Source organism: Oryx dammah, unplaced genomic scaffold, assembly GCF_014754425.2.
Source record: "Oryx dammah isolate SB20612 unplaced genomic scaffold, SCBI_Odam_1.1 HiC_scaffold_28, whole genome shotgun sequence".
NCBI classification, from domain to species: Eukaryota; Metazoa; Chordata; class Mammalia; order Artiodactyla; family Bovidae; genus Oryx; species Oryx dammah.
In genome coordinates, this window is record NW_024070212.1 from 25,377,693 (window position 1) to 25,391,614 (window position 13,922).

Below are 13,922 nucleotides of genomic sequence, written 5' to 3' on the forward strand. Positions count from 1 at the left end.
TAGATTAAGTAAGAGCCCCAAGACTGCAGGGTTAGGGGGCAGTAGACTGGGGCCTGGAACCTGGTCTGTCTGCCTCCAGATCCTAGTTTTTAGACATGAGTGCTGTAGACGTAGCTACTCAGGAGATCTGTCATCACCATGAATCATCTTGGTGTGGCTCCTGGGAAAATTCCTATTCCCCACTCTGTCTATTTTTCACGTGAAACAAGCTTATCCAGAATGGGTGGCCGACACGTTCACTATAGCAAGAGCTCCATGCCCGGGCTCAGTGCTTATCTTTGCCTCTTTCTGCCTGTGGGGAAAACACAGGGCTAAGATTGACTCCAACTGCATGGTCATGGATATGCCTTTCCCCTCAGTAATTGGGTGTGCCCCTTGATCTGGGATTAGATTGATTGATTGATTCAAAATTGTTGTATATATTTCATGTGGATGGTGCCCAGAAAATTGGAGCTGAATTAATCTGGTGCTTTCTGTTTTTTTATGCCTTGCTTTTTGATCTCTATAGATAATTATACAAAATAATGTATGCATAATTAAGATAGATTAAAATACCCAAAGTCTTTATGAAAAACAAATAGTTAATGGGAATAGTAAAATTAATTATCATGATGACCAGTTTTTGAAAACCTATGTATTAGGTGATTTATAGACATTGGCTTATTTACTTTCTAATCTTTAAAAAATTCACAATATAAATAACACTCCCCCCACCTAGCCCATTGAAGAAGGCATGTAGAGCTTAAATAATTCCATTGGAGGAGGTCAGATAGCTAAGTGAATAGCACAGGAATAAAGGGAGTAGAATCCTTATCCCGGAGTTTGATTGGCAGAAAGTCAGGGTTGAGAGCGGCAGAACCCCTGGGCGAGGTGGATGGCCCCGGGAAGGCGAGCCACTGCCTTTGGTCTGTTCCTCTTTGTGGATGAAAGCCTGAAAGGGTGCTCACCACTCGCTCTGTGAAATGAGGCCATCGCTGCTGCATTATTGCCCACAACCAAGGAAGAAAGCATGTGTTGTCCTCCGAATACATCCTGTCACTTTTTTTCTCCTGCTTCCTAATATTGCCCTGAAAGACTCAAATGGCATATACGAATGCTCAGCTTTCATTTGCCTGCTATAGCCCTAAATGATGGGAAGATGAGGTGCCGTGGAATTTTCAAGCTGTTTAACTCACTGAAAATCCAAGTCAAAAATTCTTAACCCTGCTGAACACATTCCAGTCATCCATCAGACTCTGAGGGGGATTGGTTCCAAGACCACCCCAAATCTGAGAATGCTTAAGTCCCTTATACAAAGTGGCTTTTGGGATTTACATATAACCTACACTCATCATCTCTAGACTTTTTATACCTAATACAATGTAAATGCTATGTAGAGTTGCCAATTTGCCAAAATTCAAGTTTTGTTTTTTGGAACTTTCTGGAATTTTTTTTTTGTGTGTGAATCTTTTCTATCCACAGTTGGTTGAATCCATTTATGTGGAACCTATGGATATGGAGGGCTGACTGTACCTGATGAATTGTGTTATGCCCTAAGGGTAATGTTTGATGACATATTTCTTAGGTTCTGATTCAGTCTCAGGTCTTAGGCCCTCAATGTCCCACATGTTATCTTTGCACCCAGCAAAGGCCCTCCTAGGTTATCAGATCTAAAATCCCAGGCAGCAAAGCCCAGAGCCAGCCAGGGCTCATGGCAGCAAGCATTAGAGGGTTTGCATCCTCCCAGGTCCCCTGTACCTGAATAGAGTGACATTCGTACCCCTTCTCCTGTGACGTCTGTGGGGAGGGCACAGTGGAGCCCAGAAAGCCCCAGCGTGGCACTTTCTCCCCCTCTCCCCAGAGAGCAGCATCTTTGTGGATGTGGCCAGCAACGCCAGCGTCATCCTGGAGGGCGACAATCTGCACCTTACCTGCAACATCCGGACGACGGGCCGGCCACCCAGCCGCTTCTCTGTCATCTGGCAGCTGGTGGACCGGCAGAACCGCCGTAGCAACATCATGTGGCTGGACCGAGACGGCACTGTGGGGCCCGGCACATCCTACTGGGAGCGCAGCAGCTTTGGGGGCGTCCAGATGGAGCAGGTGCAGCCCAACTCGTTCAGCCTGAGCATCTTCAACACCAGGAAGGAAGACGAGGGCCAGTACGAATGCCACGTGACTGAATGGGTGCGGGCCGTGGACAACGAGTGGCAGATCGTGGGGGAGCGCCGGGCCAGCACTCTCGTCTCCATCACCGCTCTCGGTAAGTAAGCTCTGCTGTCTTTTGGTGGGACCGTTGTGGGAGATGCTCCCGTATCAAGACACTGACGAGAAAAAGTCACTCAGTTGTGTCTGACTCTTTGCGACCCCATAGACTACAGCCTGCCATGGGATACTGGAATGGGTTGCCGTTTCCTTCTCCAGGGGATTTTCTCAACCCAGGGATCGAACCTGGGTCTCCTGCACTGCAGGTGGACTCTTTTTATCATCTGAGCCACCAGGGAAGCATATGGGAAATGGACGGCACCTTCAGAAGGTTTTGATTGAAGAAAGCATTGATGAAGTATGGATGGGGTTCAGGGAACCAACAGTGGTTCAGCATGGTGGGCCCAGGGGACGGGTCACAGCCGGGCATTGTTACTACTCCTGGGTCTGGGTGGTAGGAATGAAGTTGTAAGGATTCTGGCCTGAGTGGTCCCAGATAGAGGAACAAAGACTGCTGCTAAAACTAACCTGGAAGAATGGAAGCAGGGCCTCAGCCCTCCTGGCAGTTTAGGGCCTGGCAGAGAAGGGTAGGACAAAACCTTTCATCATTTATTTAGCATTTACTACCCTTCCTGGCTGAGTGTAAATACTTAAGTTTAATTGTCCCTTAGAATCCTCACCTAGCCTACAAGTAAACACTGTCATTTTACAAGGAGACTCCTTAGAGGGGATAACTCATTTGCCCGGGGCTATAGCTTTTAAATGACAGACCCACAGTCTTGACCTCAGGAAGCCAGCAATCTGCCTTAAAATTTTTTTCAAAGCCTATGTTTTTATCTTTTCCTCCATACAGCTCTTCCTAAAGAAAGCCATTTCCTGACTAGCATGAAATTAAGATACCTTGATACCCTGGCTAAAACCAGGGTATATTAGATTTCCTTCTCACGGGGTAGTTAAAGAGGCTTCCATCAACATTTATCTGCCTAATGGAATCTGTATATTACATTTTACAAGACCAGTCAGCTACTTTGCTGGGAAGGTACCTTGTCATGTTAGGTGTTCCTGTTTGCCAAGAGACTGTGACATCAGTTGTCCTCAGCGATTTTGCATCCCACCCCTGGACCATACTCACCTTCCTCGTTGGGAGGGCTGCTGCTGTTTCTGGGCACACCCCACTGGAAGGGGCAGCCGCAAGTGGTTTTGCCCTCACCAAAGCCGTGTGTCACCACCCACCCCAGATCAGAACTACTTTTCCTTTCCAAAGCTTAATCCCAAAGATTGACCTGCTTTCTGCACTCACCATGCAGCTCAGATTTCTGTGTCTGGAAACCTCATCTAGTAGTTGAGTTTCTTGTTCAGCTCAATCGCTGAACCTCTGCTCAGCATCCTCTGTGGACATATGGGAAAGGAACCTATGAGGAGAGTCCTGGGTGTCCAACAGGGGGAGTCTCTCCTTCCTGTGAGGCTAGGAATGTCTGAGGGGTGGTTAGAGGCAGAAGTAATTTTATAGCATCAGGTTGTCCTCTGAATTTTTTTTAAACCATATATATATATATTGTTTTTTTTAACTTTTTGGCTTTTCTGGGTCTTTGTTGGGGCACAGGCTTAGTTGCACCATGGCATGTGGGATCTTAGTTCCCTGACCAGGGATCAAACCCAATCTTCTGCATTAGAAGGCTGATTCTCAACCAGTGGACCACCAGGGATGTCCCTGTCCTCTGAAATTTTTTCATATTCATTATATGTCTGTGGTTCCCACAGCCAGGACTTACCAAGGGATTCTGACCTAACTCTGCCAGAAGATTTCATTCCATACCTTGTCTTTTACCAATGGAGTTTTAAATACTTTCCTTTATGTCTTTTTTTTTTTTTAAGTGAACTGTATATGTGACAGTAAGTATTACAATGTATTACTATATATGTAACAAAATACAGTAATACTGTAATAGTATCTTGGAAGGTACTATTCCAAGTATTTTACATATACTAACTCATTCAGTCTTCACAAAGACCCATTTTACAGGTGGGGAAATAGAGGCAGAAGATTAAGTAACTCATTCAACATCATACAAGTAGAAAGTGTCGAAGCTGGGCATCTGTCTCCAGGGTCTGTGCCTTTAACCTAACTACTGCCTTATGCTTCCCAGGAGTAGAGCCACCTAATAAGGTCCCTGGAATCAGTGACATATATGTTTGTAGTCTGACTGCCTTTTACTGGCAGCTTGATAGTGGGCAATTTATATACACTCTCTGGGCCTCCTCTGTTTCCTCTCTGTAAGAAAAGAGTGCTAAGCCCACCTGTCCTGCAAGGTTGTTTTGAGGATTCAGTGAAGTGAGGTGAAAGTGAAGCAGTTGGCACCATGCCTGGCACATAGTTCAGTTGCTCAGTTGTGTCCGACTCTTTGCGACCCCATGAATCGCAGCGCGCCAGGCCTCCCTGTCCATCACTAACTCCAGGACTCTACCCAAACCCATGTCCATTGAGTTGGTGATGCCATCCAGCTATTTCATCCTCTGTCATCCCCTTCTCCTCCTGCCTCCAATCCCTTCTAGCATCAGAGTCTTTTCCAATGAGTCAACTCTTCGCATGAGGTGGCCAAAGTACTGGAGTTTCAGTTTTAGCATCAGTCCTTCCAGAGAAATCCCAGGGCTGATCTCCTTTAAGATGGACTGGTTGGATCTCCTTGCAGTCCAAGGGACTCTCAAGAGTTCTCCAACACCACAGTTTATTTTTTATTTTATTTTATTTTATTTTTTTCAACACCACAGTTTAAAAGCATCAATTCTTCAATGCTCAGCTTTCTTCACAGTCCAACTCTCACATCCATACGTGGCCACAGGAAAAACCATAGCCTTGACTAGATAGACCTTTGTTGGCAAAGCAATGTCTCTGCTTTTCAATATGCTATCTAGGTTGGTCATAACTTTTCTTCCAAGAAGTAAGTCTGTTTTAATTTCATGGCTGCAGTCACCATCTGCAGTGATTTTGGAGCCCAAAAATATAAAGTCAGCCACTGTTTCCACTGTTTCCCCATCTATTTGCCATGAAGTGATGGGACCAGATGCCATGATCTTCCTTTTCTGAATGTTGAGCCTTAAGCCAACTTTTTCACTCTCCTCCTCCACTTTCATCAAGAGGCTTTTTAGTTCTTTTTCACTTTCTGCCATAAGGGTGGTGTCATATGCATATGAGGTTATTGATATTTCTCCCAGCAATCTTGATTCCAGCTTGTGCTTCTTCCAGCCGAGTGTTTCTTATGATGTACTCTGCATAGAAGTTAAATAAGCAGATTGATAATATACAGCCTTGGCGTACTCCTTTTCCTATTTGGAACTAGTCTGTTGTTCCATGTCCAGTTCTAACTGTTGCTTCCTGACCTGCATACAGGTTTCTCAAGAGACAGGTCAGATGGTCTGGTATTCCCATCTTTTTCAGAATTTTCCACAGTTTATTGTAATCTACACAGTCAAAGGCTTTGGCATAGTCAGTAAAGCAGAAATAGATGTTTTTCTGAAACTCTCTTGCTTTTTCCATGTTACAGCAGATGTTGGCAATTTGATCTCTGGTTCCTCTGCCTTTTCTAAAACCAGCTTGAACATCTGGAAGTTCACAGTTCACGTATTGCTGAAGCCTGGCTTGAAGAATTTTGAGCATTACTTTACTAGCATGTGAGATGAGTGCAGTTGTGCGGTAGTGTGAGCATTCTTTGACATTGCCTTTCTTTGGGATTGGGATGAAAACTGACCTTTTCCAGTCCTGTGGCCACTGCTGAGTTTTCCAAATTTGCTGGCATATTGAGTGCAGCACTTTCACAGCATCATCTTTCAGGATTTGAAATAGCTCAACTGGAATTCCATCACCTCCACTAGCTTTGTTTGTAGTGATGGTTTCTAAGGCCCACTTGACTTCACATTCCAGGATGTCTGGCTCTAGATGAGTGATCACACCATCGTGATTATCTTGGTCGTGAAGATCTTTTTTGTACAGTTTTCTGTATATTCTTGCCACCTCTTCTTAATATCTTCTGCTTCTGTTAGGTCCATACCATTTCTGTCCTTTATCGAGCCCATCTTTGCATGAAATGTTCCCTTGGTATCTCTAATTTTCTTGGAGAGATCTCTAGTCTTTCCCATTCTGTTGTTTTCCTTTATTTCTTTGCACTGATCGCTGAGGAAGGCTTTCTTATTTCTCCTTGCTATTCTTTGGAACTCTGCATTCAGATGCTTATATCTTTCCTTTTCTCCTTTGCTTTTCACTTCTCTTCTTTTCATAGCTATTTGTAAGGCCTCCTCAGACAGCCATTTTGCTTTTTTGCATTTCTTTTCCATGGGGATGGTCTTGATCCCTGTCTCCTGTACAATGTTAGATAGGGCACATAGATAGTGCTCAGGAAATTCTGGCTGCTCTCAGTTTTAGGATCATAACCAATGTGTTAATGGTCCATCATACTGTCAGGGCTGACAGGACTCTAATCACCCATCCTGAGGAGTCAGTATTTTGGGTTAGGGATGCTGGAATATGGAGAGACTCAGCCTAGCACACCTGCAGGGCCCCACTTTGCCCAAGGTCCCCTGTTCTGAAGATCAGTCCTTCCTGCTGTGGGTCCTTTGCTGCCTCTTTTCCCTGGATTCCATGAGGAGATGAAGGTCAGACTGGGGCGCCAGCCCGAGCTGCCCTGCCCTGGGAGCATGGGCACCTGCCCCACCTGCCTCCTGCTTCTCCACCACAAGCACACTGATGGGCCGGGCATGAAGGCAGTCGGCACTGGGCTTCTTTCTCCTATTTCAGCATGGAATCCAAGCTGTCTAGGGATGGTCCCGCCTCCATGCACTCAGTCTCTGCTGTTCAGGGGTGGGTTGGGCATCGACGCGACAAATCCAACTGAGTGTTTCATTGGGAAGGGTTTGCTAGTGCTGCTTAAGGAGAATCACCGCCAGCCTCTTTCTGTGAGGTCCTGTGAATTGTTGGGTTTGTGTGTCAACACGCTAGCAGAAGTAATACTGGCCTGAGCATCAAAAGAGCCCCGTGTTCTTTACATCTGTGTCTCTTTTGCTGTCTCGCATACAGGATCATCGTTACCATCCTTCTAAATTCCATATATATGCGTTAATATACTGTATTGGTGTTTTTCTTTCTGACTTACTTCACTCTGTATAATAGGCTGCAGTTTCATCCACCTCATTAGAACTGATTCAAATCCATTCTTTTTAATAGCTGAGTAATATTCCATCGTATATATATAGCACAACTTTCTTATCCATTCGTCCGCCGATGGACATCTAGGGCAAAAACCACTACAATATTATAAAGTATATAGCCTCTAATTAAAAAAAAAATAAAAGCCCTGTGTGTGTGAACCTTTGTTCTGTTAGCTTTTGCCGGGAGCTGTCACTGCGTCCCACTGCCCTGAGGAAGCCAAGTGTCTGTCTCCATGCAGATAGATGTGTCTATCTACCTCTCTCTGCTCTCTCTCCAGAAACAGGCTTCTCAGTCACTGCCATCTCCCGCACGCCGGGGGTAACCTACAACGAGTCCTTCGACCTGCAGTGCATCATCAAACCCCATTATCTCTCCCGGGTCCCTGTGTCAGTGACGTGGTGGTTCCAGCCGGTGGGCACCAACGAGTTCCACGATCTGGTGACCTTCACCCGGGATGGAGGAGTCCAGTGGGGGGACAGATCTTCCAGCTTCCGGACCCGGACGGCCATCGAGAAGGCGGAATCCAGCAACAACGTCCGGCTGAGCATTAGCCGAGCCAGCGACACGGAGGCGGGCAAGTACCAGTGTGTGGCGGAGCTGTGGCGGAGGAACTACAACAACAGCTGGATGCGGCTGGCCGAGAGGACCTCCAACTTGCTGGAGATCCGGGTGCTGCAGCCAGGTGAGGGTCCCGGGTGGGTCCCACGTGCCTCTTCCAGCTTTTGAGATGCAGGGAGGCAGGACGAGTCGAGTGCTGAGCCCTTGGACGAGCTGCTTTTATTTCCCAGCTTTCTAGTCTGAGAAATTTCACATGTGCAGGAAGCTACAAGATTCGTATTCCCTTTCTGTGATGACCAGTTGTTCACATCTTACCATGTTTGTTTCTCCCTCTGTGTGTCAGGTTTTGTCAATTTTGAGTCATTTAAGAGTTAAGTTGCCAACATCAGGACACTTCCTCCTAAATAGTTCAGTGTGGGTCTCTGAAGATCAGGACTGGGTCCAACCCAACCATAATAGCGGGCTTCCCAGGTGGTTCAGTGGTAAAGAATCTGCCTGCCAATGTAGGAGACGTGGGTTCGATCCCTGGGTCAGGAAGATCCCATGGAGCAGGAAATGGCAACCCACTCCAGTGTCCTTGCCCAGAGAATTCCATGTGGTAGTGAAGAGCCAGACATGACTGAGCGCACACACACACTCTAGAACCACAACAGCATTGTCAGACTCTGGGAATTTAACACGATTATAGGACAATACTAGCATTTTGCCAGTTGTCCTGAAAATGCCTCTTATAGTGTTTTCTCCTTCCAAACCCTCATTGAGTCACGGGTCACAATCGTATTTAGTTGTCATGTCTCTTTAGATTCCTTTAATCCAGAACGCTTTCCCAGTCGCTTGTATGAGTATGTGTTTGTGTGTATGTGAGACGATGTTGATAGCCGTGGGGTATGCAGGCCAACTTGACTGTTTGTGGAAAGCTCTGTCTCTTAATGTCGTCTCCTATGATCCTTGCAACAGTGATGTGAACACGGTACCCATTGTCCCCAGTTTGCAGACAGGAACCTCAGAGGCGAAAGGGAGAATACAGGCTCTTACTGAATGTTTGCTTTGCACTGGGTGCTTGGGATTATTTTATGAAAATTTCACAACAACCCCAGGAAAGGTCAAGTGATCAGCCCAGGGTCATGTAGCTGGTGAATGGAGCCATGTTTGAATCATTTCCCCTACACTGTTTGCCTGACCCAGGCCCTGCCCTCCTGCCCTGGATTTGAGCACTTGAGAGCTCCCCTCTCCCGGGCAGGTGGGATCTCTCTTGCATCAGGTTGTAAGGAAACACTCATCTGGGGAGCCTTAGTCAGGGGGCAGTGTGCAAACACTCTCACCTTAATCAGGCTCTTCCTCTAATGAGAGGGTAAGTTTGTGCTGCTCTTTCTCTGTGTCTGTACCTGTCTCCATTTAGGTTGGTGGCAGGCAGAGGGTGGAGCCTGGCCCTGAGCAGGAGAGCACCAGCAGCCATGCAGTGAAGGGTGGGATCTTTGCAAAGACTTTGCAGAGATACCTCACCGGCTTTGCAAAGACGGTTTGAACACCATGCAAAAAGGGTGTTTCTGATTGCTCACAGCCATGGTGTGCGCCCAAACCTGGTCTGCTCCACCACTGCAAATGATCACAGTGTTTGTTATTTTCAGCAATGCGAGGTTACAAAGTAGCAACATCTGGGCTTATCCTTCACCTCTTCTAGCCCCATAGCAGGATCCTGTTTGGAATGAATGACTTGGATAAGTGATGGGATGGCTCCCTGGCCAATTAGAGCTGAAACTTGGACAACAAGATGCCAGGGAAGAGGCTGTTCTGCTGAAGTGGATTTGTAGGTTAATGGGGGGTTAAGCAGAGACCCTGTTTTGTGTGAACCCTTGTTGCAGAAGATGCTGAGGGACCCGCTTGTCTGCTTCTCTGAGTAATTGCATCCTTTGTGGTCTCCTCTGTCCTCACGGTCAGATTGTGAACCCCCTCAGTGCCCATTACGTGGTTCCAGCTATAGAAGGCAGAGGAAGTACTGACCCTAGGACCTTGACTGGTGCTGCCTTTTCAAATAAATTCCTAATATTTGCTTGTTTGTCTTATTACTTAGAAGCTAAGATGGAATTTACTTAAGGAAAGAAAAAAGAATTTGTTCATTGAAGATTCTAGTTATTTGGATTTGGATTAATTCTGTGCTACTAAAGGGGAAGTAGGGCTTCTCAGGTAGCTCAGTGATAAGAATCCACCTGGGATGCAAGAGATATGGGTTCAATCCCTGGGTCGGGAAGATGCCTGGAGAAGGAAATGGCTACCCACTCCAGTATTCTTGCCTGGAGAATCCCATGGACAGAGGAGCCTGGTGGGCTATAGTCCCTGGGGTTGCAAAGAGTCAGACATGGCTTAGCAACTGAAACAATAACAGCTAAAGGGGAAAGGGGACAGAAATGTACTAAATTCCTCTTGGGTGCCAGGCTTTGTGCTTAGTACCTCTGTTTTCTTTTCCTATTCATCTAGCAATGAAATAATATAGATGACTATGCCCATTTTGCTAATGAGGAAACCCAGGCTCCCAGTGTTTAGGAGCCTTGATAGGGACAGTTTGCTTGTCAGATGGAAAACAGATTGGAACAAGGAGCCTAGGTTGCTCTGATATCCACATACCTCCATTTTCCATTATATCATTTTATTGCCCCCTGAAGAGTTAGGGGACCCAGGATCTGCTCTGAGGGCTATATGTTCAACTCTCACATGGCTTACACTGAGTCAGTTTGTTTATGATTTCACCATGAAGCGAGAACAAGCAGCGACTGGCATGAGAGACTTGGGAGCAAGTGCCGGGTGCTTGGCCTCTGCTCAGAGGTGCATGGTAATGCACTTGGCTGGCCCTCTGGGGGCCGCAGAGAGCAAGGTGGGAGCTGAGGCTGAGCGTGTGCAGCTCCCAGGAGGGACTGCGGCACCAGAGAGAGTGCATCCCCCTTAAGTGTTCTGATCGCTCCTTATCAAATATTTATGCACTTAGCACTTAATATTTTCCAAAGGGCTTTGTGTTCATTTTTACTCTTTTCCTCGCACACCCTGGTTGTTACTAGAGCTTTTATTTGGGGAAGTAGGAGTGGAGAAATTCCAGAGGGCTGATCACGAGTCAGAGCATGTATTGGACACTTGGCGTAGATGGCCCTCAGTCACCTTTCCTGCAGCCTTGAGAAGAAAGTACTGCTTGCCTGTTTTATAAATGGAATATCTGAGGCTCCGAGAGATCAAGACTCGCCAGAGTCCAAAAACAGTGGGAAATAGGGGTGGGAATCCAGGTATGAATGTCATTCAAAAGCAGTTGGGGTGAATGAAAGGGAGACTTTGGCCTTTTTTAGACCGTATCAGGAATTATTCTTCCTTGGACTCCCCTGGTGGTCCAGTGGCTAAAATTCTGTGCTTCTGCTGTGGAGCCTGTGCTTCCACAGGTTCCGTTCCTGATCAAGGAACTACGATCCTGCATGCTGCATAGCACACCCCCTCCCAACCCTGCCCCCCCGCCCCAAATCCTTTCTGCATTCAGTTAATCTCATTTACAGACGCAGTTTCTCTTTGTAGAGTGCTGTGTGGAGGTGTTTCAGCCCTGGTGGCGCAAGAAGTAACTGCAGTAGTGATATCAGCTGATCTCTATTGAGCATTTCTGGCGTGCCCATCACCACCCTGAATGCTTTATATACAATAATACTCTTCATTCTTAGTCCATGCAGTTGCACGAGGGGGTGCTGCTTTCACCCATTTTGTAGGTGAGGACACTGACACAGAGGGTAAATAAACTACCCAGCGATCCATAATGCGCGGCAGAGGCAAGATTCAAATCCAGACAGGCAGGCTGGCTCCAGAGCCCAGGCTCTTAATTTAATTTTATTACGGTATTCCCCCCGCACCCCCGCCTCAGGAATCTTCTTTGGTAACATATACTTTGATTTAATCCACCCTCTCTCTCAGGTTTACCATCCCTGAACCCCTTTAGCAGACTGTTAAATTTGTTTTCTTAAATTGGAATCACAAAGTCTCTGTAGAGGTTCCTCCAGACACAGTTTGCTAATGGTGAAGGAGTTTAAATTGTGCCTCCTTGAACACCTCTGTTTCTTCTCACTTCTGCCACCAGATGGCCCTAAGGCCTGGGGACACCAGAGCTCAATCCAGTGCTGGCCTCTCTTCTTTTTACTCTTCTTCCACATCTTGCCTCTCAAACCATGGATTCTTAAGCCTGCTCTGGTGTTTTCCACAGGAACATCATCGCCCCACTGCCCGGTCTTTTAGAAGATGCTTTTGTTGAATATGCTTGTTCGAACAGCATAAAGTAGAAACCCAGGGACTGTTAGCTCACTCGTGGTGGTCCTTTTATCAGCCCTCTGCAGCTGGTGTCACCGGCTCCCAAGAAGACTGTGTGCTTTGTGCCCTAGACCAGTCCTTGTCAGAGCCACCGACTGCCCTGGCCACACCACGGCTCTTTGTTTCTTTGAAATCCCTGGCTGGATGGCGTGATAAACATGTTGGGGATCCAATTACTGACCATTCCAGATGCACACGTCATGTTCCAAATGCACATCCATAAGGAACTCTTCAAGGAACACCGTCACCCTTCCTGTCTTGTTGATTTGGCGTAGCCTTTACTGCCATTGAAGGCAGAGTGTGACACCACAGGGGCCTTAAGCAGGACTCTTAAGCTAGTTCAGCATATTTGATTCTTAGCTCTTAATCAGTTATTTTTCCTTTTAATTTTGAAGCATTGCTTTGCTTCCTTCTGATTTTCTTTAGCACCCAAAACACCCTCCAATTACATATTCCTAAATACAGAAGCAATAAGGGAAATGTCAGCACTCATTTTCCAAATATTTACAACCGTATCTTGGTCTGGCTATTAAATATTGCGCATTAAAATTGACAAAGCAATAAACAAGCTTCTAGGAGGACAGTCTCCGGTGTAGAAAGCCGACTTGTCAGGGGGTGTATTCTGCGGGGATTTTGCTGATGGGCAGTTGGGATGAATATTTAATACCCTCTGGATGCTGCCAAATCCGTTTTCTCCAATTTCTTATTGCTGACCTGGCAGGTTGGGCAAGCTGAGGGCTCTTTTCTTTGACTTCCGTGAGTCCGGGGCCTGTGACAGTGGCTGTCCCTGTCACAGGCTAGTAGGTGACAGGCTGTCCTGTCCTTCAGAGAGGTTGGCCTCTCCTTTCTTTCAGGAGAACCTGAGGCTCTCTTTCCAACTCGTGTGCCTGTGGCTTCTGCCCAGTGGGTGTTGAGAGCAGGAGTGAGCATGAGAGCAAGCGCCCTGGAGGAGCCCCGGCCCTCCCCCTGTGCCTCAGGCCTGGTTGTCATGGTTACACTGGGTGCACCTGTTTGGAGCCAGTGAGCAAGGGTCAGTGCTCTATCTGCAGACAAGTAAGGCAGACAGGGCATGTCTGGGTTACCCTAATTAGCTGTTTCTACCTCCTGACTTTTGCTGGTTTCTCCTCGCCCCTCCCTCCCAGTGCCTTCTACGAGCATGTTTGAGTACCTGCTGTGTGCCAGCTTCTGTGCTGGGTGCTGTAGCTGCAGTGATGGGTGTGTCACAGGGCTTGCCTCTCAGGCTGGCCAGAGGCTAGTCCAGGGGGCAGGCCACAGGGTTGAGTGGAGAATCAGTTTGAATGGGGGTGGGTGGCAGGAAGGAGCAGCACAGCTTTCAGGCTCAGAGTTGTGAATAAAGAACATCACAAGGGAGGCAGCAGCGTGCTTGTGACTGAAGCCTAGGGTTGGGGAGAGATTGGGTTGGCAGGGGCCAGGGGAGCCCCACTTCTACAAGACAGCGTGGAGTGTCAGAGTTCATGAAGTTTAGAAGCAAGGACAGAGCAGATAGCCTGGGGTTGAATCTTGGCCCTACCACTTATCAGAAGTATGACTTGGAGCAAGTATTTTTATAGAACTGGGGATGATAATATTTATTGCATAGGTCTGGTGAGGACCAGATAGTTTATAAAAGGCTTAGAGCAGTGCTTAGCACCTA

General features: G+C 47.0%; 1 protein-coding gene across 3 annotated transcripts in view; it reads left to right on the forward strand.

Annotated features, from left to right (window-relative positions):
* Positions 1-13,922, forward strand: part of IGSF3 (immunoglobulin superfamily member 3) — a 132,051-nt gene that overhangs the window by 76,918 nt on the left and 41,211 nt on the right. For all 3 annotated transcript variants that reach the window (XM_040230953.1, XM_040230952.1, XM_040230950.1), the window contains 2 exons: positions 1,841-2,242; positions 7,662-8,066. In XM_040230953.1, coding sequence (XP_040086887.1) covers positions 1,841-2,242; positions 7,662-8,066 — 807 coding nt within the window. The remainder of the gene's footprint in view (positions 1-1,840; positions 2,243-7,661; positions 8,067-13,922) is intronic.